General features: G+C 36.2%; 2 protein-coding genes across 7 annotated transcripts; one reads left to right on the forward strand and one right to left on the reverse strand.

Moving 5' to 3' along the window:
* Positions 39–7,122, reverse strand: LOC18786762 (probable inactive purple acid phosphatase 27). Its single transcript, XM_020556210.1, has 13 exons — positions 6,602–7,122; positions 6,393–6,480; positions 3,838–4,104; positions 3,393–3,501; positions 3,067–3,181; positions 2,711–2,843; positions 2,435–2,622; positions 1,601–1,787; positions 1,416–1,483; positions 1,053–1,143; positions 654–842; positions 419–502; positions 39–253 (listed from the first exon to the last, which is right to left on the reverse strand). Exons 1-13 carry the CDS (start codon positions 6,946–6,948, stop codon positions 185–187), a joined length of 1,935 nt encoding a protein of 644 aa, XP_020411799.1. The 5' UTR covers positions 6,949–7,122; the 3' UTR covers positions 39–184.
* On the forward strand, positions 21,334–24,117 carry LOC18787182 (scarecrow-like protein 3). Of its 6 annotated transcripts, XM_020558591.1 has the most exons (4): positions 21,334–21,740; positions 22,099–22,108; positions 22,219–22,296; positions 22,389–24,117. In XM_020558591.1, the coding sequence occupies exon 4, from the start codon at positions 22,444–22,446 to the stop codon at positions 23,827–23,829; it is 1,386 nt and encodes a 461-aa protein (XP_020414180.1). In that variant the 5' UTR covers positions 21,334–21,740; positions 22,099–22,108; positions 22,219–22,296; positions 22,389–22,443; the 3' UTR covers positions 23,830–24,117. The 6 variants fall into 6 exon arrangements, with proteins under 6 accessions (XP_020414180.1, XP_020414178.1, XP_020414182.1 ...); XM_020558589.1 differs by lacking the exon at positions 22,219–22,296 and having other exon boundaries at positions 22,099–22,162; XM_020558593.1 differs by lacking the exon at positions 22,219–22,296 and having other exon boundaries at positions 22,099–22,162; positions 22,443–24,117.

Genomic DNA, 27,999 nt, shown 5'->3' on the forward strand with positions numbered 1-27,999 from the left:
AATGTGTAGGACCAAGAAGGCCCAAAATTAGGCCACCATAGGAGACATGCAATTTTTTATTTTATTTTAAAGAAAAGAGAAGGTAATCAACTAACATTGTCAAGGTTAAAACGTAAAACTACCATTTACCTCTTGATTGCTTACAGATAGAAGTAACTCATCTATATATTGAAATTACATGTTTCTAATTAGATGAGCTTGCTTTTGTAATGCGGAACCTGTCCTCAACTTTTCTTGTATCTGCGTTCACGAACTGCAAAATGAAAGAAATTTAGAGAACATCAAGGTCTGCCGAAGTTCAAGCTAAGCTAAGTGTTTCTGATGAACACGAACTAAGTATAATATGTATATGAAAAAATTCTCTCCATATATATGTTCTGTATTATGAAAATCAAAGGTCATATACTGTCATACTGACCTCTAATTTCATCTCCTTCTTTGTGGCATATCCTCTGAGATAACCAAATTGGGAAATCCTCGATAAGCTCCAAGGATTATTTACCTGAACGATCAAAATGCAATTCCATGTAAAGAACAATGAAAGAACTACTTTTTTTTCTGTTTCATTTTTGTCTGAAAAAGAGGGATGCAACATCTCAGGAGCTTCGCTTAAGTGCATGTGTACGTATATAGTTGTAGAGAGAGATACTTACACCAGTTGGAAACTTGTCCAAGGTAAAGCCAGCCATACCAATTACTGCATGCACTGGGGCACTGTAGTTGCTATGATCGTATGTGTCGATCCCATTTTCATCTTTAACAGGCAATCCCTTGCATTGACTCCTATAAACCGTGCAGGTTCGCTCGTAGTTATGGACATGACCAAATAGGACCAAATCAACCTAGTTCAATTTTCCAAAGCAATGTTAGAAAGAAACAAGAAAACACCAATTTGACACATAACGAATCCAAGAGCTATTATTTTTTTTTTTTTGGAAGAGAAACTCTTCTATTTTCTCCACGTCGAAATAAGTAAAAGACACAGAGAAGATGAACAATGAAAAAAAAAACAGAAAAAATAATCAAACTAGCTAGCGAGGGATGTTAATTACTTTGCTTTGAACCAGTAATGGTTCCACTTCAAAAACAAATTTTGGATCAACACTGAAGAGTCCATCTGCGGAGGTATACATGGGTCTATGCCTGCAACATTTGAAGAAGTCACAAGCATTTAATACAACATAAAAAGATGGGGTGGAAATCATGGGCTTATTTAATAGCTAGAATCAAATTGAAATTATTATAATCTTGTACATAATAATCGGATTAACATAATTTAAACTGTAAATTGTGTATAATTTACCATAGTCCACTTCTTAATCACTGCAATGTAGAATGAAACAGAAGCACACAAACACACAAAAATAACGGTTACAAATACTACAAAAACCTGAAGGTATTTCAGTTACACTTACCCCATAAAAATCAACCAAGGAGTTTTGGATCGATCAACAGAGGCCATGTCCCTTCTCATCCATTGATACTGTATAGTGTATCCATCGCATAGAGTAACAAAGCGAAAAACATCAAATAAGCTGAGAATACCATATGCTAGATTGGATAAATACAAGGCACTACAGAAGTGATTAATTATCTTTACCTGCTCAGAGTTTTGGGACCAGTCATGCTCTGTAGATATCACCGTGATGTGAACACTTGCTTGTTCTATGGAATACCATGGCTTATCCTTTGCCGGGGTTGGCATCGGAAAGTAGGTCTCATAAGGAACACCAGATTCTCCACCTGAATCTGGGGTTATGTAAACTGATCCAGTGTCTATATAGTCCCTGAAAAATGCATGGTCAAGCATATTGTTGATGCATGCATAGATTTGGATAAACATCATTAGGGATGGAAAACACAATCACACACAAGTACACGATTTTGAATGGTTCACCCATAATTAGGTTACATCCACTGTGGAGCTTCGAATATGTATTTGACTACGAGAGAGCTTTTACATTGTACAGTTGAGAGGAATAAAGCCTTAGTAAAAGAAGAGAGCCTTAGAGTGGGAGAGGCAAAGCCGGCCTTCTCTGCTTGCTGGTTGCCTCTTGCTTATGTACGCCTTACAAGTAGGCAAGTCATCATGATTTTTGGGATTTAGGTATATGGCTCCCCTTGATTTGGGATTTTAGGCATGGAGGAGGTATGGAGAAGGCATATGAGAGGGCATGGGACTTCCTTAATTGGTGGGATTTCATTGTGGGGTTTAGGTGAGGTCAACTTGGTGTCAACATATGTCTTAAGGAAAATCTTCTGAAAGTTTAGTGTGTTATGTGGTTAGCCGCCTGCTGGTTCATTTATAGAGTTGATTCTTTATTCAAATGTATATGGCCTAGATTAAGCTTTACAACATAACATGTGAGATGTCTAGTAAGAGAACATTACCCTTCTTCAATATGCATTGCCACTATGGTAGTAAAGAGCATACCTCTCATGGTTTCCAATAGCTGTCATGTAAGAAACTCGAGAAGCTACGGGACTTATTTGGTGCAGGAAAAAATCCCATTCAACTAAAAATCCAGTGGCGTAGCTAATGTCTCCAATGTGGAAGATAGAGTCTACATGCCCTGAATTTATTTCTTCAGCCATGGCTTGAATTACTGAGAGGGATCCTGGCTATTCATACCACACAAGTATTATTTAGGTGTGGATGAATGATGAGCATATAGTTATTGCATTGCAGTACTAAATGTATCATATATACCTGAATGTAATGCTCTGTCGAACCATCACGAGGAGCCTTTCCCATGTCACCAAATGCGAGAAATTTGAGCTCATCAGATCCTCCTGCTGGGGGAGTCCGGAATTGGATTTCATTGCTCCAACCAACTGAATCACTGCAATTTATTTTCCGTTCCCACATACATAAGGTCACTTTGTGTTCAAGAATTGGTAAGAAAGATGAAAAGGCTCTTTATAACTAATGCAAAAAATACACTTTTAGCACTTCCATCTTGCACCACATCTCATTGAAATTTTGGAATGGTGTTTTCTGTTCCTTTTTCTTTTTTCAAATATTTGTTTTGTGGTGGAAATTAGATATAGGGGGTTTATACATACCTTCCATATCTATAAGAGAAATTAGATAAAGGCTTAAGTCCTGTCATTACTGCTGTATGAATGAAGCCTGGGTCATGCCATCCGAAGTCCTTGGCTGGACTTGGTAGAACTGAACCTACAATTTACAAAAGAGGTACCAAAAAAAAAAAAAACTAGAGATCAAGGAGACCTTCAACGTTAAAACCATATCATAGGGTAATAAGCTAGTGTAACTTTTAGAATTTGTATTTTGCATGATCACATTGTTGATCACATCTTTTATAGAGGTATCGAGATATATATTAATGAGAAACGTATATATGGATATAGGATGTTGAGGAACTGACTTTGCATGTCATCTTGTGAAAATGTAGTAACTTGTGACGTCTGTTTTTTTCCGTCACCATATTGTACTTGCTGAGGTTTCTGATCACCACTGACCCATGTTAATCGTATCTGCACCCATAATTCATGGTCCATTGTGTTAGAACTATGATCTCACAAGTTGATAGAACCATCTCAGCGATATTTTTTTTATGGGAAAAATATACGAAAACAGACATTTCAATCAACTTGCTTCAATTTGTTAATTAAATTAAGCTGTTCTTAAAGCTCAAAACCACTTTGCAGCCTTCATAAGTGACTTCACGCTAAACTTAATTAGTTCAAGACGAGAATCACATAAAAGGGAAAATTTTATTTTTCAATTTTTCATATTGTGTTGCGAGACTATGAATATACATAAGTTATTGCTATGTCAAAATTAATAGTGAAAATAATATAGAGTGTTACCGATGTTCCCGTCGAATCTGTGCTCGATAGATGTCCATATAATGGCTTATTTGGAGTGGCAAATCTCACAGGGCTTGACCTTTTCAAAATGCAAGGGGCCTCGAATCCACCAGAAAACAACACAAATTCAATGTCCGTTCTGATGTTAACAACATGAAATGATAATGCACCACCACAAGTGGACACCAAGCATCGACCATTCCGATACTTTTTGCATTCCTTCTTCTTGCAACTCAGATAGTCAGGATCATTGCTCATGTATGCTGCCTGCAGCAATTTCAAAAAATGTCAACGTACTACATATTATATATTACAGGTCAGTCTATTTTGTTGTTATTCTTATCAATGTGAGATAGAGGGACTCGGAACCTCTTCCGACCTTTAAGAAAAAAATCACTAAATTAAGAGTTAGTTGATTCTTGTTTTAATTATATTGATATTGTTCACGTACTTTCTAATCAGGTTATTTAGGGCTTGTTTGAGAATCACTTTAAAGTGGTTGTAAGTGATTTTATGAAGAAGATAGTGGCGGCGCCAGGATTTCACATTAGAGGGGACCCTTCACAAAATTTTTAAAAATAATTTGAAGAGAGGAGTGTTAAATGCTAACTACTTAATAAGTTAATTTGACACTAACCACACGTTTTGGCCTACTTCATAATATCAGTTGATATAAATTAATAATATTATATACATTCTTTACAATCATAATTGTAATGAATTTCTTATTTATTTTTAGAAACATGAATTTCATATTTTTAATAATTTGTCTACACTATTAAAGACTGAACTTATAATAATTTATATTCCAACATAGAGAAGAATAAAAAAAAGTTCATAAATCCCAACACTAAGGTACCCAACTCAATGAACTCATACATGAAAAAAGGACGGAAAAAAAAATATAAAGCTTAAGTTAAATAAAAGAAAAAAGAAAGAAATGTTGTAAATTTAGAGTTTTTAGTGCAAATATCATAAATTAATTAAAAAAGTTTAAGGAAGATAAGTAGATAAGAGGTCAAGAAGTTTTATGGTTAATTTATAGACAATGAGAACCTAATATGTTGTTTATTTTAGAATAAATATCCTACAACTAATCTAATGTATAGTAGTTACATAAAATTGGAAAAAATGGAGTGGGGGCCTGGGACCACACTGGTCCCTTAATGGCTCTGCCACTGTGCACATAGCAGGCGCTTCTCCTTAGAATCGTTTAAAAACACATATTAAGAAGCACGAGAGGTACTTCTCCCCATACTTGATTTTGTCTCTCCCAAAATCACTTTAAAATTAAAGAGACAATTATACTAAAAAGGATAACAATATCTAACTATGGTGAAATCTAAACATACGTATATATTTTTGTTAAAGCCAACTAATATTTTCCCAAGACTCTCACCCTACATGCACAATGTTTTGTTTATCAAGTTGCTGAGAAAATCACCACCATCTAACAAACAAATATAATGAGGAAAACACAATCCAAACAGTTGTATTGAAAATGGACACAGAACTTATCCAACTAACTCATGCTCATCCACATGTTTGGTTCATCATTATCCGCTCAACAAAATATACGGGAAATTGATATGGATATTAAAATCAAATGGAATAAACTGTTAGGCCCATAGGATTATGCTTTGTCAAACGTCAAAGCAAGTGCTTCGTTGGCTTTGTACGTAAATGTTTATGGTTTTCTTAACGCCACATTGTTAGTAACGTCGTACATTAAAGACAACATGGGCTGCCCCATGCCCAGCCACTTTTTCCAACTATGTGGCTCTTAAATTTTTTTATTTTTGATATATTTTTTTTCTCTTTAGCTTTTATTCATTACAATTTAAAAACTTCTGTTACTACCGAAGAGCAATTCTTTTGTGACCTAACTATTAATTAGGACTACACTACACTCTTGAAACCTAATATATATCATGAGTTCTGATCTCTTGGACCACAGGAGTCCAAGAGATTGTGGTCACCCACCGTTGGATATTAATCCAATGGTTCAAAAAAGTTTCTTCAAAGAAGTGCAAGAGTGAGTGAACTGAATTTACATCCAACGGTGAGTGACCACAAATTTCTTGGACCCCTGTAGTCCAAGAGATCAGGACTGTATATATCATTACTGTTATAGGAATAGGAATATGATCACTGGTATAACTCGTCCATTTGTAGAATCTAGAACTTTTTTTTATGCTGGGTTTTCGCTAATACGGGTTTCGCATGCCAAAAATAATTGAAAAAAAGAAAAGTTGGACAGAGAAGTTGACGATGAACTTCTAAAACGAATCCGATATCGCCATAAAAGGAGGAGAGTGAGTGGTGTGTATCAGTCGGGTGCCAATTTCACATTATTTGGCATCGATATCTACCAAATCAAAGCTGATATTCACATTAATTCATTACCATATATCTAACTTTTCTGTTTTTTTTTTTCTTTATATAAAAAAAGGACCACATGCAAAGAGAAAAAAAAGATATATATTTGTTTCTTTCTTTAAAAAGAAAAAGAAAAAAAAGGACATGAGTAATATGAAAACGATAATTTTGTTTACCTTAACAGGATAATGGCAGAGAAGAGGAAGTTTGCTGAGATCGCCAGTCTGTGCATAGAGAATCCCATTTAAAGGACAGCTTGAGACACTGCATATCATGTGATAGCCAAAAATATATAACAAATTGAAATAATATGAAGGAAAAAAAAAAAAGCATGAATAAATTCGTAGATAATTAACGTGTACAATTATATATATTGAATTCATACTCAGAATGAGAAGGTGAAATCATGGCGACCCAATCGTCTTTGGAAGGATTGAGGACACCACTAACATTGACACTCAAGAACTCTTCATCTCCAAGGCCAGAAGAAGTTGAGTTAATACTAATTTGCAGATAAGGGCTCGGATGAGGACACTCAGCCAGAAATCTTCTATTCACAACCCTAAACTCAGATATTGCTGTGTAGTTAAGGTGTTGAACTTTGGAGTTGAAAACTAAAGGGTGCAAGGATGACGACGACGATGAAAAAGAAGCAAACGAAGAACCCAGAAAAAAGATGAACACAAGGAATGACAAGTTGAGAACAACACAATAAGTGCTTGAGGATCCCATTTGAAAATCAAAGTGGAATTTTGTGATTATTTTCTAAGGCAAGAAACAAGGTTTATATATAGAGAGATGGTTCTTCTTCTTGCCTTGGTGGTCATGGCGCTGTCCTTCTGATTATCTTCCTTATTTATTAGTTTCCCATTTGAGTACGCATGAGTTCAATTTGGAAACTGGCTTCATATCAGAATTTAGGGTATGACAAGAACGTGGCTTTTTGTTTCCATTGTAGATATCTTTTGAACAGAGAAAGACAGGTCATAGGTGTGTACATGGGCGAACATTACGTTTTAAAACTGTTGTTTCTTCACGCAACGTTGTTTGGTTATGTTGATACCACGCAGGTGCGGCTGGGCCGGTAACAACCAATTGCGGCTTTAATTTTGTTTGTTTTTTCGGTTGGTCTCTCTTTTTTGTGCGAAAGCACAACGCTATTTTCAATCTACCCATATTATACATGTGCATATTTATTAGGGGTGGAATTTGGACCCCAAAAACCCACCACTTGACACAGTTGGTTTTGTTTGGGAACGGATCCGCTGTCTCCAATTTGGTTTCCCCTTCATGTCTATTCTCTAGTTATTTGACATGTGTCATATAACTTAACAGAGAGTTAACTCTGTTAACTTCCTTTTATTTTTGACATTAAAAAAAATAAAAAACTCAACAAATACCAAGTAAAGGAGCGTACGCATCCCAACAGTAACCCTAGGCCATTGCCTTCAAGGGCCAAAGTCAATGCCCCTTCGATCCCATAGAGCAAGTGCGAGTTGATCGTGAGGTGCCTTTGGCTGTTTCTACGTGGACATGAATCTTGGTTGTGGAGAGCTTCTTGTTGTTAAAGATGTCCAAATTTTCTATTTGTTTTCTACTGTTTTGTGAGTTATCTTTGGGTTTTGGAGTTTGCTTCTGTTCTTTCAGACTGTCGATTCCTTCTCGGTTTTATTTCATTTTGGTTTCGGAGTGTCCCTTTAGTTCTGGCTTGTTATTTGTTTTGGGTTTTGGTTGATTTGTTTCTTTGGATTTCAATTTCATTTGATTTTGTGAACTGAGAGGTTGAATAGGAGTTATCTCCTCCAAATCGATTTCTTGTTTTTTTTTTTTTCTTTTTTTGCTCAGAATCCTCCAAATTGATTTCAACACTCACGTATCTTCCCTTTGTTTTCTCATAAATCAAACAATCTCTTCATCGTTCTAGCATTTGTGTGACGTAAAAGATGAGTGGGTTTCATTTTGTGATTCAGATGTCTTCTTCTTAGGGATTGTGATTCCTCATGTCTCATATCTCTTCCATTTTGTGATGTATTGGTTTTAAGTTCACTGCACTTTCATCTCGGGCATTTTTTATATAATTTTTAAAGGATTTTTCTTAATGATAAAATAAAACAAGTTAACAAAGTTAATTTTCTGTTAAGTTATATGACATGCTTCGAATAATTAGAGAAGGGACACAAAGGGGACACCAAATTGGAGACAGCGGATTCGTTCCCGTTTTGTCTAGGGTTGGGTATAGGTTGGGTTGGTTCAATTTTGGTCCCAATCCGATATATAGCGGTTTATGATTTTTTAAACTCAGACTCGCATATTATTAGGCCAACTCAACCCAACTCGACCCTCTAATGATCGGATTGGACGATTCAATTGAGTTGACCTGCAATTGTAGTTATTTTTTGGACTGAACCGAGGTGGCGTTGTAAAAACGGTATTGGAGATCTGAATTGAAACCATCAATAACCGCAACCAAAATATATATACAGTCCCCTTTTATTAAGGGATCCCTCAAATAATTTAGGCTCCCCTATGAATTTTGTTTCAACGATCCAAACCATCTATTTTTTCAATCTACATTCATAGATCATCCTTACAAAAAATTAGACAAATCGGAAACCGTTTCGACATCCAATTGTGTCCTACAAAATCAATAAATATGGTGCTTCAAGAAAGTACTAAAATTTCAATAACTCAATTGAGTGGTCAAATGATATCGGATTCAAGTGATTTTTTTGTAAAGATGATCTTTAGATGAATATCTAAAAAATAAACGGTTTGGATTAGTGAAATACAATTAATGCGGAGTGGGCCCTATAAGGATGTCCCTCAAATAAGTTTATTTAAGGGATATCTCAATAGAAACTCTATGTATATATATACATAGAGAGCTTCCCTTAGGATACCCTATAAATTTTTTTTCAACAATCCAAACCGTCTATTTTTCAAGTCTTCATTCATATTCCTTGCAAAAAATCAGAAAAATTAAAAATCATTAAGGCATCTAATCGCAAGCAACAAAATAGACGAATGCTTCAAGAAAATACTAAAATAACAATCATCTAATTGACCGATCAAATAGTTTCAGATTCAAGTGATTTTTCGAGAGATGATATTTGAGGGAATATCTAAAACTTAGACGGTTTGGATCATTGAAAACAATGTGTAATGGGCCCTACAAGGGTGTCCCTCAAATAAGCTTATTTCAAGGATCCCTTAATATAAGCTCACTATATATATATGGGCTGTTCATCTTACAAAAAAAAACATAAAATATATGTACTGTTTGTTAGTGGTATGCCCTTAAAGCCAACTAAGTATATGATAATTAATGTTAAGGACATCTTTTGTAATAACTTAATGGGAAAGACCAGTTGTTTTCAACTATGATATTTGATATATTATCATAACAGTAAAACAACTGTAGTCCTAGGAAGATATAAGTGAACATGAGAACTATGTAATGAGATTGTATACATCGAGACTTATCATGATCTCTAATTCTAAATATGTTCCTGGTCATAGGAGTATTAATTGGGTGTTGATATTCTGCTAAGACCAGTACACATAGTATCTGATCTTAATGTAAAGAATGACGAGGTCTCAAGTCATTGAGTGTGGCGACACCAAGATATGTGTGTAGGTGCTTGTAAGAGAACAAGTACACTGAATGCAATCAAATACATGAGTTCTATAATGAAAGTCTTTACTCACATGTCAAACTATAACTCATAGATTGCAATGGTGCAAACTAATTCTTTGACCTAAGACATCATAGATGTCTTGTGGCTATGTTGTTTGTCTTTGAGGGCACTATACATTTGTGTTGTGGAAGACATGACGTAAAGGTGTTTATCAGGACTCTAAATAAAGCCTGGGAAACAAATAATTATACAATAAAGGATCTCTACTCTCAGCAAGAATATGATTGATCAAATTTCTGCGCAGAGTAGTGGATTTTTGAAAGAAGAAGTCTTTAAATCTTACCAGGATAATCATATAAAGGAATAATTCACATTAGGATATTCGACATTAGATTGTATTATCTAATAATCTGAATAAGAAGTATTGTATAAGAGAATGATTCAATTGCATAGTCATTCCAATTTGAATAAGTTCTTCCCTACACCCTATTTAGCTCGGATAACCATGACATGCTACTAGGCGTTAACCATGATTTTTGGAAGTCCTGAAAGGTTCAATCATAATTGACCTTCACTAAGGAAGAATTAAATAGTGAAATTTAATTCACAAGTCAACTTAGAGAAGTTGAGTCTACCTTGCTGAAAGGAACCTACGGATTGCTCACTGAATGAGATCAGAGGAACAAATGAAGAGAAAAGCAACTAGGAGTCAAAAGTCAAAGTCAAAGTTAACATGATTGACTGAGTCAAATAGTAAGACTATAAGTGTAACTTAATGGTTAAATTATAATTCATAATTAAAAGTTAATTATGAAATTAACTTTGACATAAAGAATTGGGTTTTAAATATAATTTAAAAGAAGAATGACAAAATACCCAAAAGCCAATTGGGCCATTGGATAAGTGTTGTATGACAACACAAATCCAAAAGACCCAAGTGAGGCCCATCTTCCCATTTGGCCGAATTTTGGGGAGAGAAATTCTCTCTCTCCCTTTGTATGCTTTTTCCTATAAAAGCCAAACTTGACTCAAAACCTAGTTAGGGTTTTTGGCATTTCAACTTGGAGTTCTTGATGTGTAGGAGAGACATCCTCCCTCTCATCTTTCTTAGCCAAAAATGGGACCAACTAAGAGGTAATCTAGCATCTAAGGCCTCTTGGTTGATCTTCTTTCTATATCTTGTCCATTTTGGTGTGGTGAGGTAGAGGGCTTCTACTTTGGAGCCTCTTGGTTAAAGAGTCTACATTCTAAGAGGAGATTGAAGGCCTTTCCAACAAGGTGATCATTCTTGGTTCTCCAAGAAAGTCTACAGGGGTAAAAGCTTAACCTTTCTTCTCTTTTCTATTTTGTGCTCAAAGAGACTAGATCATAAGATACTTGGGTTAAAATGAAAAAGGCTTAGCTCAACTAGAATAAGCATAATCCATTCGCCATTATGAATGTTTATGTGTCATATGTTGTGGCTAAATTCATTCCAAGATTCATAAGATGCAAAATGTTTCCTTCACCATTGGATTAGATGACTTTAGCTCCTCTCTCCCTTAGCTTCAAGTCTCTCTATTGACCATCATAATCGCCACTACCCAAATCGACTACTCTCCCTCTCATTCCGACCAACAAAGTATTCTCCCATTCTCTCACAATTTTGTCATGATTTCGTGAATTTGTGGTCTTGATTTCTCTCAACTATCTCACTCTTCGTTCTAGATGATGACGCCTATAAATGGCATCAGACCAAAATGAGCCTATAAATGGGCTAAAAGCAGCCCAAGAAAATTTATATACCGTTAAACTTAGACTTAAAAAAGGCCAATCATATGGATGTGGTAGGCCAATTATTGAACCTTACTAGCCAACTACTTGCGATATTATCGATTGTTGGCAAACCAACGCCGACTTTTCGGCGTCGTTACCTTTTCATATTAGGGTTTTGACAAAAGTAATGTAATCCTATAAGTGAAAAATTCATATTAGGGTTTTGAAAAAAGTATCCATACCCTGATAATAAGAATTACGAGCACTGTAATAGATAAGGAATCAATTGCCCGACAATTCCAACTTGAATAGGTTTTTCATCTTTTCTGATTAGCTTGGGTAGCCATGATATGTTGTTTTGTGGAAGTCTTGTAAGGTTCCATAATAATTTTCCTTCGCTAATAGGAAGAATTAAATGTTGGGGATTAATTCATAATCAACTCAGAGAAGTTGAGACAACCCACTGACTCGCTAAAAAGAACCTACGGATCTGCATATCGAAAAATGTAGTTTTAGGAATAAATGAAGAAGAAGGAGAAACTTGGAAAACAAATGAAGGAGATAAGACGTTGAAAGTCAACAGTCAAAGTCAACATGTTTGACCAAAATAGTTGACTAAGTCAAACTATTTTAACTAAGGATATGACTTAATGGTTAAGTCACAAATTATAATTAAAAATGTTAATTGTGAAGTTAGTTTGATAGTTGGACTCGATTTGGGCTTTAAAGGTATTTTGGGTCAAAGAGCAAAATATCCCAATGACCCATTGGGCCTAGGAATATGTGTTGTATGACAATACAAGTTAAATGAGCCCAAAAGGAGCCCAAACACCACCTTGGCTGAAATTCTTCATCTTGGACTTGTTTGGTACGTCGGACTGTACTGACTAATTTCTGTCGGATAATATTAATCCATTCCGGAGAGTGCTGACTGTTTATCCATAATATTATAAGGTGTTTGGTGCTGTTCCGGATAAATAGTCTGACTAAGTTATATTGTGTTGGTTCTGTTCCGGATAACATTGGATCGACCTATTTTTTAACAAAAATTCTTTGACAATTTAAGTGGAAATATAGACAATATTATTTACATATATATAATTAAGAAAAAAAAAAAAGAGAATATATTGAAGCCCAACAAAAGCAGTCAAGAAGAGAATCAACAGCCAGTAGTAGCAATATAGAAAAAACCAGAAAACAAACCAACAAATCACCAAAAGTAGAAAAAAAAAATTACAGCAAAAAAAAAAAAAAAAAAAAACATAGCCTCATTGTTCTAATCGCTAACTTGAGATGATAATTTGATTATTAAGTTGGATACTTGGAGAAGAGGAAATACATAAAGAAAAAAAACTCAAGAAAAACTCAGCAGCATTTATTGAGTTGGATACATGGCCGCATGATGATTATTTGATTATTGAGTTGGGTACAAGGCCGCATGATGATTATTTGATTATTTGATTATTGAGTTGGATACACAGCTGCATGTATTGTTCCAATACAGTAAGAAAAAGAAAAGTCAAAAAGGAAAAACTCATAACCTAATTTCTACAAAGATTTAATACAAGAGTAAATATATAAAGAAGGAGAAGATGAAGAAAGAAGAAGAGAGAAGAAGCATATTGGGGGGAGAGAGAGAGATATATATATATATATATATATAGATACCTAGAGAATAGTGAAGAGAATAACCTTAGAGAAGATAGCAGAGAAGAACCTTAGGGAGAAGTAGATGAAAATAGCGTCGTCGAATTTTTCACGTGAACGTGTGTGTTCTTTTTCCCTACCTGTATAATTAAGCGTATATTATCTAAACCAAGGTGTGTAAGTTTTATTAGTTAGTCAGGTAAGGAAAGTATTAAAAGCCCAACCCGTATAAAATAGTTAGGTAATTATATAATATAAGTTGACACCAAACACCTGACATGGACTATTTACTCATATCCAGAGTCTAATACGGTGTACCAAACAAGCCCCTTATGTGTTGGCTTTATAAGCCATACTTAGGCTATTCTCAAGTTAGGGTCTAAGCCTCCTAAGAAATTGGGTTGTGGTGTTGAGAAGAAGGAGAAATCTTATCCTCCATCTTAGCTAAAATCGGTCCACCAAGAGGGAGTCTAGCACCTCTAACTTGTTGGTTGATATCTTCTTCATCTCTCTTTACATGTGGTGTGCTGAAATAGAGGCCATGTCCTTTGGTGCCTTTATTGAAGAATCTCTACAAGTTCAAGGAAGAAAGAAGGCCTTGCACGAGGTGTTCAAACTTGGTTTAACCAAGATGAGCTTCAAGGGTATTTTCTCATCCTTCTTCCTGTTTAGTTTTGTGTATAAAGAGATTAGGCCTCAAAGATACATGGGTAAAATTTGAATAGACTTAGCCCAACGAGTTTTAAGTAAATTACTTATGCTTTTGAATAGATGATTTATATGTTTTGTTGCTAAAATTCAATTGAAAGTTTTAAGATACATGTTTCCTTTTGGAACCACAACGTTTACATGCCAAGATTTTATGCATTAAATAGTTTCCCAATTATAACCAAAACAACTCCTTTTTACAACAAACTACATATTTTGGTCACTAAGACAACAAATACATGGTTTAAACTACTTTTCTAAGCAGCGAATTTTTTAACCAAATTGAAAACCACATTCACAACAATTAAAATACAGATGATCAACAACATGTCTTTTATTCCTTTTAGCATATTCACAATATATGCAACTTGTAGCTGAGTAGATTTAAACTAATGAGTCATTTGATTGATTGTCTTCCCTCCATTACGAGTGTCTCTTGCTATGGTATCTTCCCTCACTTGTGTGTTCCCCCGTCTAAACCTCTTAATGTCAACATCATCGCACCATACAAAACTTTTGCATTCAACACCTTCCTGCATGATACAAACACTTGGCATAACCACATCATCCATATTAGCTTATATATATATTTCAAAACCAAACCTCACATAAGCTACTTATTGTGTGTAGTTGAGCTCATCCCCTTATATTTCTTGTACTTAATGTTGACGTGAGTCTCCTAATTAATCAAGAAGATTTACTTCCTTGATTAATTAAGGGATTTACTTTCCTATTTTTTATATAAGTGATAAATCATTGTACAATTAGGAGATACTTTCCTAATTCTTTACTATATTTAATTCCTTGTAAAACCTTCATATGTAAACTCCTATATATACCTCCTTATGGAGAATAATAAAGAACAACCCAAAGTATTCAAACCATATTCATATTTTAGCATGGTATTAGAGTCAGGTTCTCTTGTGGCCTGTGCTTGCGTTGTTCTTGAAATTTAAGTGTTCTCTTCCCATCCTCTTCAAGGGGGGAGGGGGAGTGAAAATGATATGTTTACTGACATGTCCCCATTATCTTAACGTATTCCCATGAAGATACTGCATATTTCTTTACTCTGACGACCCCTTCTCTTCAAGGGGAGAGGGGGAGTGAAGAGACGTTGTTTTGTCTCTAAACCCTTATCTCAAATTTCCCATATTCAAATCCAAAACCCTAAATCAAATTCCTCATAATTTTTTTCCCCAAATCCAAATCCCTCAAATCTAAAGTCCTCAAATCCTCTTATCCAAATTCCTGAACACATACCATCAAATCTTATACACATACCTCTTAAATCCAATTCCTACATCAAATTCATACATCAAATTTCTCACATCACCTTCCTCACCTTCTCATATCACATCTTACTTCTGCTGCGATGTCAAGAACCCATACGATTCTCCATCTTATTGCAGACTCATAGAAGCATGCGGTCAACCCAGACTCCTTCTTCTATCACCACCACCAAAGGTTCTACTCTTCATACGTCCTCCAAGATCAGATATTGCATATGATGTGAGTGTGGAAGAGTATTTCATGACTCACTTACCAAGTTGGGCATTCGTGACATATATGCACCAACTTGAGGAGGAGTGTTGACGTGAGTCTCCTAATTAATCAAGGATATTTACTTCTTTGATTAATTAAGGGATTTACTTTCCTATTTTTTATATAAGTGATAAATCATTGTACAATTAGGAGATACTTTCCTAATTCTTTACTATATCTAATTCCTTGTAAAACCTTCATATGTAAACTCCTATATATATATATATCTCCTTATGGAGAATAATAAAGAACAACCCAAAGTATTCAAACCATATTCATATTTTAGCACTTAACAATTGTTAGTAGATTGTTTCTCTTTCTCGCTTACTCCCCTAGTTGTTCCCTTGATGGTTTTGTGGGTTAACAAATACTTTGTGTTATTTACATTATTTTGGCTTTTAGCTTGTTCACCACAACTGTCTTTGTGTTTATTTCTATATATATGGAGCAAAATTTTAATTTGCGAGTTTCTATCCATGAGCCTACCCCTGCCCACTCCCCTCTTGTGGGCGTTTACAAAGCTAAGCTCATGTAAAGATCTAAGTGTTTTATCCTTGTGCAACAAAAAATTGCAGCTACAGATCTAACTTGAGTGAGAAAAAGAAAAAGGAGAAGGAAAGAAAGAAAAGTGGGGGAGAAGGAAAAACGAAAGAGGAGAGAAAAAAAAGTAGGAGAGATAAAGTTGGGCTTGGGGATTAGGTATTGGGTTTGGGAATTTGGTATTGGGCTTGGGAATTTGGTATTGGGCTAGGGAGTTAGGTTTGGACTTCAAAATTTAGAAAATAAAATAAAAGAAATATTATAGTCGGTCCGGTTCAATTCGAATAAGTTTTTTAAGATGAAAATGAATCTGAAATCAGACCAAACCGGTTTGATTCAGTTTTTTGAACAGAAGTCAATCTTTTGTTCAATACGGTTTTTCTTGGCTTGGTTCAACCCGGTTAATCAGTTTTTCGGTTTCGATCCTTGCCCTTTTGATGAGGTAAAGGTATTCGTTTGATCTTTTGATTAGGGCTAAACAATTTCCTAAACAATTCCAAAGATAACTGGTAGTAATATAATTATCAAGAGGTATCAATTGCAATATAAACTCTGTATCATTAGTCAGCTGTAAAAACTTATTCCAAAGAAGGTCTAGATCTTTACCTAAGAGAAGAAAACAGTCCAAAAATCATGAAAACCAAACGTAAATTTTGTGGGCCCTTCTGTATTTGTTTTTAACGCACCCTCCAATGGATTGCATAGTCTAACTGAAACTTAGAGGGATAATGCAGTCTTGGTACCACGTAGTAATCTAGGAAAGTTGTTTTTAATTTGCATTGGCTGGCCAAAAGGTCAATTTTCTGACCCTCTCATTGTTAAGACCGACGGCACCTTTTAAGACACTCACAACCCTTATTGAGCTTTCTCTTTCACTGATACCACCTAGAGGCTTAGATCTTGAAAGCATCCAACTAATCAAGTGTTATTGATTTCTTCTTGGTTTGTTTTTGGTGAGCTAATTTGACTCACTCACTCTGTGTATACTTCTTATGGCTTTGATTTTTTTGGGCCAGATATGGCTGTGATTCCAATAAGAAAAATACAAAATTTGAAAGCATAGATATAAACCGAGATAAGAACAAATTTGGCAAGAATTTTTGATACACACTATGGTTAGTGTAGGAAATTACAGATCGTGCATCAACGAGGACTGCTAGCAGCGAAACTCGAATACTTACACACAGTGCAAGGACCTTACCAACTGAACCAACCCTCATTGATGTCCTTTTAAGCCCTTAACATTGAATCATAACCCTAAATTCTAAAATATATAACATTGTTTTAATCACGTATAAACATTATTAAAATATAAAATATATACGTAAAATCCTATTGGATTCTCTCAAGATGCTATTTCGTAACCTAGAAAAGTTAGGAACCCAATTTAATAATAATTTGATTGAAATTTTATTTTGTATTCACCCAATGACTATTGTACTATGCTGATCCAGAATCAGATATAATATACCCAAAAAAAAATGGCATTAAAAAAGAGAGGCAGTGAGAGTCTAGTTTGACTTCCCTATGCTGGGCATGCAGCATGTAAATGCAAACAAATAATTCAGAGACAACAATACAAAGGAATTGGAATTGTTCTGCCGAGCCCGAATTATAAATAGTAAGTGCCGAGAAAGAAAGAAACTGACAGATGCTTCAAGTTGTCGACTTATATTTGGAGCAACCCATGCAAGTGCTGGCTGACTCATAACTCATTATCATCCCACACCCACATATATATGTGTATATCCATGGAATAATGGTTGTAAATATATTTGGAATAAATGGTAAAATATAATGTTTTCAATAGTTGCCACATCTGAGGAGCAATATTTGAGCGTGAGAGTTTTTTCTTTAAATAAATAAAACATTATTTTATTCAATAATTATGGTACATGAAATTTAAACTCGGAACTTGCTCTAGGTGTCAATACTAGTTCTTTACAAAAAAAAGTGGTGTGAATCTACCAGAGTTTGCACTCCATAGCTGACGATATTTGGCAACTGATGGGAAATTCTCTCAAATATCAAACTCACATTTAGAGAGAATCGAATATTAGCGCGTTTTGTTCTTCATATTGGAACTTCACTAACTTGGTTTGAGGAATCCCCATATTTTATAGTTGATCTCTTATTTGAGGATTGTAACTTGTAATTTTTTCGGGTATGTTCTGATGGGGACAGGGGGCACTCTACTGGAGGTAAGGCTCCTGCTCCCGCTTTGCAGTTGAGCGGGTACGGTTATTCAGTTACCCCGACGATCGAGTCCAATGGTGTAGAGACACTCACCTAATTCCGGACGACATAGCCTGATTTTTGTACTTGTTACTCCTCTTTATCAAATAAAATACTATCGTTATTCTCTTAAAAAAAGAAAAAGAAAGAATTGAACATGGTAGCAGATCTTTTAACAAAGAAGGGTCATTAATTTATAATCATTTATGTAATTGGTTTAGAAGTTTTCCTTTGGATATTATCAAACAAAATACAAGAGTTATTATAATGGGAACACATTAAAAGTTAGAACCCAAACCCTTCTTATATGTGGATGTACAAATATATAGTATATATTTTGTTAAACATTAGGTCATCTATGAGCTCTCTTGATGTAGGGCTAGCGTTATGCATAGGAATCACCTTCTAATATGCCTTGCTTTTATAAGAATGAATAATAATAATAATAAAAAGTAACCATTGGTGAATTACTGTGATAGAGTTTAGCAGTGACAGGAATATAATACAAATCCATAAAGCAAGTTAATTGTATTTCTAAACAGTGAAAAGATTAAGGAAATGTGATGTGTTGCAATTTTTGTTAGATACAAAGGGATGGAACCCTCAATTAGGGGTTATCATTAGGCCCGCAAGCCCGTGGGCCGATGAGGGCTCGTCCTGCGGATCGAGAAAAAGCCCAGCCCTTACCCGTTATAGGCCATTACCCGACCCGGCCTATTGTTGAGTGGGCTAGGCTGGGCTTGGGCTTAGGTGTTTAAAGCCCGGCCTAGCCCATAGGCTTGGCCTGTTTGAGCCCAAGAAAGCCCGGCCTAGCCCATAAGCTTGGCCCGTTTGAGCCCAAGAAAGCCCGGCTCTGCCCGCCCATAAAAGGTTGGCCCACGGGCTCACATATATATATATAAATAAATTTATATAAAAAAATTCAAGTTAAATGAAAGATGGAGAAAATCATGATCTATTATCATTGTAAGAACTAAAAACAAAAAGAAGTATGGGATAAAATATGAGTTTATTAATATGGCGGTTGTATAACTATATCTTTATATTTATGGGAAAAAAAAAAAAAGAACTATGAAGTTATGAACAAAGAAAAAAATGGAGACGACAAATGTAAAATAGAGGGCTAGGTAAAAAAAGAACTATATATTTAGCCAACTCTTATTTTGTTTTTCTTCTTCTTTTTATATTTCATAAAATAGAGAGAGAGAGAGAGAGAGAGAGAGAGAGAGAGAGAGAGAATGTTTATCCTTTTTATTCAATTTTGTTAAACGGCCTTAAAATCCACATGTTTAGGTTGCATTAATTTATCCTGCTTTATGTTCTAACTTCTTTCTTTAATATATTAGTGCCAAGGTGAAAAATCAATATGAATTCTTATAAGGATGCGATTTTCTACAGCTACTGCGATAAATTTTCCTGCTATGATCCTCAAGAAGAACTAGCTCACATGATTAAACGTCACAAGCACGCACCTGAGGTGTAGGGGCTGAGGGCACCAGACAATCGTAAGAGATGCAGATTATGTGTGCACAAGAATGGGTATGACCATGCAAAGGTCGTCACTGATCAAAGTGCTTTGGACAAACATATGGACAAGGTCCATCCAATGTGGGAGGACTTGTACCCACAGTGCCATAAAAAAAATTGTCACAAAGTATTTTTGAATAACGAGGAGTATGAGGCCCACAAATAGGGGTCATCATTAGGCCCGCGAGCTCATGGGAAGATGGGGGCTCGACCTTTTGTTGAGTGGGCCGGGCTTGGGTTTAGGTGTCTAAAGCCTGGCCTGGCCCAGCCAGCCCATAAAGCCCGGCCCAAGGGCTCACATACATATAAATAAATATATAAAAAAAAACCCAAGTTAAATGAAAGATGGAGAAAATCATTATCTATTGTCATTGTAAGAAAAAAAAAAAAACTATGGGATAAAATATGAGTTTATTAATATGATGGTTGTATAACAAAGAAAAAAATGGAGACATAAACATATAGACAAATGTAAATAGAGAACTATGAAAAAAAATGGAAACATAGAAACACACCAAAAACATAGAAAAAATAAATAAAGAATTGACAAAAAAAATCCATATAAAAAAAAAAGACAAAATAAAGTAAGCCCATTTAGGCTCGCCCTGATGACTTTTTCAACCCCGGCTCATGGGATGGGCTTGGGCTTTGAATTTTCTAAAAAAATCAGGCCTGACCCTGCCCGTTATTCTCACTCCTCTTTGTAGCCCGGCATAGCCCAACCCAAACCCATTAAATTTGGGTCGGGCTAGCCCGACCCGAGGCCTACCCTCAACCTATTCTAATCAATTACCACTAAATGGAGCTATATTTTATATATTTATTAAATTTAATTGTACTACTCCAACCACTTTTCAAACCATCAACATGTGTAGAATTCTCATGACGCATCAATATACTCTCAAACATACTAGGTGCAATGATGTGGTATATCACTAATTAATGCTGATTAGCTAGTTTAAAGTAGGGTTTAATTTCATATCACATTAATTCGTTTTTTCATTTTTAATACATGTAATATTGGGAAGGGGAGAATCGAACGTACGGAAATAAATAATTTTAACCACTTAAACTACAAATTCTTTTGTCACATCCGTTATTTATACCAAAGAAAAGTTTATTGAGGGAATGTGCTAGGCCCTAGGGTAAAAAAAGGGAAATACACAAGGAATGGGGCCATATGATATTCTCCCACCCAAGACTCCGCACCAAAAGTTAAATGTTCTATCCACTTTTGGCTTTTCCTATAATTTCCTTGTCTCTTTGTCTTAATGTTAGAAGAAAGTACCAAGTGGATGGTCTATGCCTTTGAAAGAATCCAAATACAAGTTTTGGAAGCACTAGCAAGGCTCTCCCTTGCAATTCCCTCTATTACCCACTAAGCAACAAGGAAGGTTGTTGTTTTGTTTTGTTAGGACATGTTTGGAAGGGCATTGTGTTGGAGAATAGTACCAAAACCTGGCCAGCTCTTATTCCCATCCACCTCACATGTTGACAAAAATGAACTGAGAGAGAGAGAGAGGGAAACAAAGCAACAAAGCAAACAATTAAGATAGGGAGAAAATCTAGAGAGAGAGAGAGAGGGAGGGCTGGCTCTGTATTTCACTAATTCCATATTCCTCTGAACACACTCAAAGGACACACAAAACAAAGCAATGACGACAAAAGCAGCCTCTTGTATTGTCGCCAACGCAGCCATGGAAAAGTCCTTCAAAACAAGACCTTTATTACTATTTCAGTCACTTTGCAACAAAACTTCACATCACATGAAACCCTTTGGAGTTCTGGACTCGCTTTGATGGAGTAGGAGGTCGAGCCAACCAATTAAGGAAACTTCCGCAGGAACTTTGCTGGGTTTTCTGTCCAGTGAGGAATTTCAATTTCGTTTGAACTTGGTCAGTTATTTTTCGGAGGAACTAGTAACTTTCTCAGGTAATTCTTTGCCTCTGTGTCATTATTTTGATTCCTCGGTTTTGATGTGTGCTTGGAAATTAGTACAAAATCCCAGTTGCTCATTTGTTGTGATGTTGTTAAAGAGGTAGATTGTTTTGTTTATCTTTTGCTTTCTTTTGTGTGGCATGATTTTTCTTTAGGCTCTCTTTGGTTGGTGGAAAAGTAGACATTTGAACTTGTTAATTCCCAAAATTTTTTATTGCTGAGCTATAATGAATTGGCTCCATGTGTCTCAGCTATAATGAATTTGTTAGTTTTGTTAACAATGGAATCATTTGCAAGAACAAGAATCAAATATTGTATTTTTAATCTTCTGCTCTTTTGCTCTGTTTCTCAGAAACCACAAGGTCAGTTGACCCAATTCACATCAAATTTACTGGGATCCCTGGGTAATTTTGATTGTGTGTTCTCTGATCTTCTTGCCTGTTTCTTGACCTTGCTATTTATGCGTTATTAGATACCAAAATAAGGTCTGTCTGGATGTGGAGAAATTTCAGTTGAAATCGAAGCTCTTCATATTTGGGAAACCAAACCGGTAGAAAATAATATTAAAAAAAGCAGACTTAATTAAATTTTTTTTTTCTCGGCTGCTTCCCTTCCGGTCTAATTCTTTCTGTTTTGAAACAGTTCTGGCAATCTGATCTTCAGCGTCCCCTAATTGTTTTTATTGTTAATTGAAAGAATGGCGCAAGAGGACGGGTCCCCAGTAACTTCATCACCCCTGCAGTTCTTTCCCTGGCTATCTCCTGGGATGGGATCTCCATACCCAACATGGCTCAGGGAGCTAAAATCTGAAGAGAGAGGTTTATATCTGATCCAGCTTCTTTATTCTTGTGCTAACCATGTCGCTTCTGGTAGCATTGAGAATGCAAATATTTGGCTTGACCATATTTCTCAGCTAGCCTCTCCTGATGGAGATACAATGCAGCGAATAGCTGCTTATTTCAATGAGGCACTTGCAGACCGGATGCTTAAAGCTTGGCCTGGTCTGTATAAAGCCCTTAACTCAACGAAAATAACATCAGTCTCAGAAGAAATTCTCGTTAAAAGGCTCTTCTGTGATCTATGTCCTTTCTTGAAGGTTGCGTACGTGGTTACAAATCAGGCCATAGTGGAAGCAATGGAAGGAGAAAAGATGGTTCATATTATTGATCTTCATTCATGTGAGCCTGCCCAATGGATTTATCTGATTCAGACATTAAATGCTCGACCTGAAGGCCCGCCTCATTTGAGAATTACGGGCATTCACGAACAGAAAGAGGTATTAGACCAAATGTTCCATCGCTTGACTGAAGAAGCAGGAAATCTGAACATCCCGTTTCAGTTCAATCCTATAGTTAGCAAGTTAGAGAACCTTGATATCGAAAGTTTGCGTGTCAAGACTGGAGAGGCTCTTGCAGTCTGCTCTGTATTGCAGCTACATTCTCTCTTGGCAGCTGATGATGATCTTAGGAGAAAATCACCATTAGCATCTAAGAACCTGCAGAAAGTCTTGCATATGAATAAACTCACTTTAGGAGAGTGGCTGGAGAAAGATCCAATCAGTGCATATAACCTAAGTCCTGATTCTGCATTGTCCCCACTATCAGGTGGTTCACCAAAGATGGGGAGTTTTTTAACTTCTCTTTGGGGCCTTTCACCAAAGCTAATGGTGATCACCGAGCAAGAATCAAACCACAATGGCCATACATTAATGGACAGGATCATGGAAGCATTGAACTTTTATGGAGCTCTTTTTGATTGCTTGGAGTCTACAGTACCGAGATCACCAATGGAGCGACAAAAGGTTGAGAAGATGCTTTTCGGAGAGGAAATAAAAAACATCATAGCATGTGAGGGAACCGAGAGAACAGAGAGGCATGAGAAGCTTGAGAAGTGGATTTTAAGGCTTGAGTTGGCTGGGTTTGGCAGGGTCCCTTTAAGCTACCACGGAATGTTACAGGCTAGGAGGCAGTTGCAGGGCTATGAAGGGTTTAAGATTAAAGAAGAAAATGGATGTTTAGTTATTTGTTGGCATGACAGGCCGCTTTTTTCAATATCGGCCTGGAGGTTTAGGAGATACGAGTGATGTTGGTGGTCCATGTGGGGATTGAGTGCTTGTGTTTTTGGTTTTTTCTTTCTTAATTTTCCTTTTCTTGTTTGTGTAAAGGATTTTATGCATTTCTTCCTCTGCAACTGCATAGTATCTTCCTCAGAAGCTTGGGAGAATTATTCTCTGTTCTAAAACTTTAGTTAGTTGTTAATTTGTATCCTATTTTAGTTTTCTTCCCACATAAACGCTGATGTTTCTGCCATATTTGGGTTTGAACCCTGTTCTACAGATTCTTCAAAGTTAAACATGACATTACACTTCAAAGTTATTTTCTGATATCGAATTGCATTCATTACTGGTCTCAGTTGCATGTGAGACGGCAGGACCTTTTTTCCTTTCCAGTAGTGTGCAGTGCTCGAAGTTTACATCAGTTTGGTTGCTTAGACAACTGGTGGTAAGAAGAGAAACAGTACTTTTAAGTAGCCGAATATCACACTCAATGCTATGCAAGTTATGCTAAATCAACAGAGAATAGACTGATGTAATCTTGGAAGGCAACGCAACTAATAAAGAAAAAGCAACAAATGTGGCATGATATTATCAGTAACAAAAAACCTATTTGTACCACTTTTACTGACCACATCTCTCGCCCACATGATGTGATGCAAGTAGCATTAACCTTTTCAGTAGTGCAACAGACACATTGTATTCGACGGCAGCATCTCCAGTTTTTGCACTCAAGGAAACTGTCTTCACCAATGCATAGCCCCTTGCATACCGGAAACCCCAGTACCTCCAACGATTGGCATCTCTCGGGTCCGTTGAAAAAATGGATTCCTACCTAGAATGCCAAGGGCACCGCCATAATGCACACAGTCTAAGAAAGCAAAGTTCAAGGCCATAAGCAGCGCAGAGCTGTGTTGAGAAGGAAAAGTATATATGCCTTGAGCTGTACCCACAAGCTTTGAACTTGTTGAATTATAAGTCTCTAGCTGATTAGAATGAGTGAAATAAGCTATGAGCTTAATTGGGTATTCACTTTAGTTTTATCATTGACAAGTGTGAAGCTAAGATTGTAAGGCATACAATGCCATGTCTAATGATCCTAGTAGATAGCTAGATGTATGGCTGAGATCATTTTGTGATGTAAGGGGTCCAGCTAAGAGTGCTAACGGTAATATGCCTTGCTCTATGCGTGTGAGGTGGTCATGATATGAAGAAGTAAAATTCCCCTGCTGTATTCTGCAGAGCAGTGAGAGAACATTTCATTCTGCTCGTCACTTTCGTTTCTTTCTCTTTCTTTCTTCATCATCTTTCTCATATATGCGTTAAGACTCCATAGAAACCAGAATCATACAAGAAACACTAATATGGCCTTAGAGCCAAGTTCGATCACTTGAAAGTTCTTAAGACTCTGAAATCGAGGTATATCGAAGCTCACTCAAGATTTGTTGAAGGTTGCTGGAGCTCGATTTTGACCTGAAACAACTTGTTTTTGGTTTATCTGAGCTCATAAATGGCTGGATCTCGAAGTTCAGAAGTGAGAACTCCGATCTTCTTCGGTGAGAACTATGAATTATGGAGAATCATAATGGTAACCATATTCAAATCATATGGTTTATGGAATCTGGTGGAAAAGGGAATTACGATTCTTGATTTGGAGAAGAAAAAAGAAAGCTGGGGAAGCTTTAGAAGATGAGGTTGATGAGAAAATGGCTGCAATCTTCATGAAAGATGCAAAAGCTCTGGGTATCATACACAAACGCAGTTTCCAATCAAATCTTCCTTCGTATCGACAACGTAGACTCAGCTAAAATGGCATGGGATCTGTTGTATGGAGAATATCATGGTGGTGACCAAGTTAGATCAGTAAAACTTCAAAATCTCATACATGAATTTGAATACACTAGAATGCGTGATAATGAGCCTCTATCTGATTATCTTACACAATTGAATGAGTTGATTAATATGATGAAAACAGTTGGTGAGATTCTTTCAAATGAGAGACTTGTTCAAAAGGTTTTGATTAGTCTCAGTAAAGCATATGATCCTATATGTCTTGAGATTGAAAACACAAAGAGCCTAGAGACTGTAGAATTGCAGGAAGTGATTGCTATTTTGAAAAGCCAAGAACAATACGGCTGAGAAAGCATTTGCCTTATTCTCTGTGAGTCCAAAAGGGCAGAACAAAGGTGGTGCCTAAGAAGCATGGATACGCCAATTTAGTGGCGTATCCCGTATCGGATACTCGTTTGGATACGATACGCTTCGGATACGGTCCGATACGCATTGGATACGTATCGCAGTCAACAGATACGTTAGTTGACTAACGGATACGAGTATCCAACATTCCAGACACGAGTATCTGACTTTTCGGATACGAACCTCCGGCTGAAGTTTGCCGTTGAGGGGCTGTTGAGGAGCCCCTGGGAGCTGCGTGTGAAGAGGTAGGGGAAAGAAGAAGAAGAAGATGTCAGACTAGAGGGGGAGAGAGAGGGAAAGAAGAAGAAGATGTTAGACTAACATAATTGTTATTATCTCAAGTGATGACGTCGTTTGCTAAAACAAGATTTGTAATATATATTTTCTTTTTCATAGATCTGTTTATGGTTTTGGGTCTTAAGCAATGGCATCAAAATGGGCTTTGGGTAATGATATATTTGGGTGAAAAAAGCTATTCATGCCTAAAAATATACAGAATCAGAAAAGAAAGCCCAAAATGCTACACTATATTTATAATTTATTTAAAATATATTTTAGGTTATATATATTTTTAATAACCGTATCCATGTGTATTCTAATTTTTGGAAATTTACCGTATTCCCGTGTCATGTCGTATCGTATCGCCGTATCTGTATTCGTGTCCGTGCGTGGTGCTCAATATGGTTCATCCAATTGGAATCCTAAGGGTAAACAATGGGAATCAAAACCCAAGTTTCAATAGAATAGCTTTGCACAAAACTTGAACTCGTCACAGTCAATGAGTCAAGAAGTTATAAAACTAGTGTAAAGTGTGTTCCAAGTTTCATTTTGGTGAGTGCAGATATAAGGGGAAGCCTAAGTGCTATAACTGTGATAGATTTGGTCACAAGGCTTGAGAATGTACTTCAAGTAAGATAGTGCAAAAGGTAAACTGTGCTAGCCAAATAGAGGTGACAGGGAACCTATTCTATGCAAATAGTGCAATAACTGAGGCAAAGATAAATGAAGAGTGGTACATTGACAGTGGTTGTAACAATCACATGGCTGGAAATGTGGAGGTCCTTGTTGATATAAGGACAAATGTTGCAGAAAAGGTTCAAATGCCAATAGGTGCACTTGTGGATGTAGCTGGTATGAGTTCACTCGTTATGGACACAAATAGAGGCAGAAAATTCATCAGAGAAGTGATGTATCTTCTAGGTTTGAATTATGGGCGGTATATTACCTTTATTACTATCATGCTTTTATTTATATGATATGTATGGTAAAATTTGTCATTCTAGTTCTATTCTAGAAGATATAACATAACCAAAACCTATTGTCCTTCTTGAATCATAAATAATATAACACACTAGTTACGTAGTTATTTATAAGGGTATATTAGTGATTTACCCATTGAATTTGTACCTAACTTTCGATTTGCCCCTATTCTTTTTTCTAGAAAATTAAGGATATGAACTTTTTTTTTTGGGGGGCCAATTTCCCCCCTACCATCTAAATCTACAACATTTCATCCAATTTGCCGTTAAATATAAGGGCAAAATGGTCATTTTGTATGTGAAAAAATAAATAAATAATGAAAAATAAAATAAAAAACAGATTATTGAAATAAACTCTCTTTCTCTCTATGGTAAACTCATCCCCTAAATCACCGCCCTCTTTACTTCTCTGCAATTCCGACACCGCATACTACTTGGGCCATTGTATGACCTTTAAGCAACCAATCCCATTTGAGGCCTTAATGATTCAAAAACACTCTTGTGTATTTTGGAACCAACACTTTCTCAAAACCATCAGGCAAACCCAGATCCCATTTCAAAGGATACAGAGATTGGAGTGGTAAAGTTCTACTTTTTGTCATCATAAGCACTATACAAAGCCTCTCCACAGTATCACTCTCATGGGTTTGGTGTATACTCTATTCTCGAGGGATGGGTCTAGGTCTAGAGGCAAGGGCTGGGGGATACGTCTCGGCTGGGGAGAGAACAAAAAGAATAGGAGAAG

The sequence above is a fragment of the Prunus persica genome, chromosome G2 (assembly GCF_000346465.2).
Source record: "Prunus persica cultivar Lovell chromosome G2, Prunus_persica_NCBIv2, whole genome shotgun sequence".
Taxonomy (NCBI): domain Eukaryota; kingdom Viridiplantae; phylum Streptophyta; class Magnoliopsida; order Rosales; family Rosaceae; genus Prunus; species Prunus persica.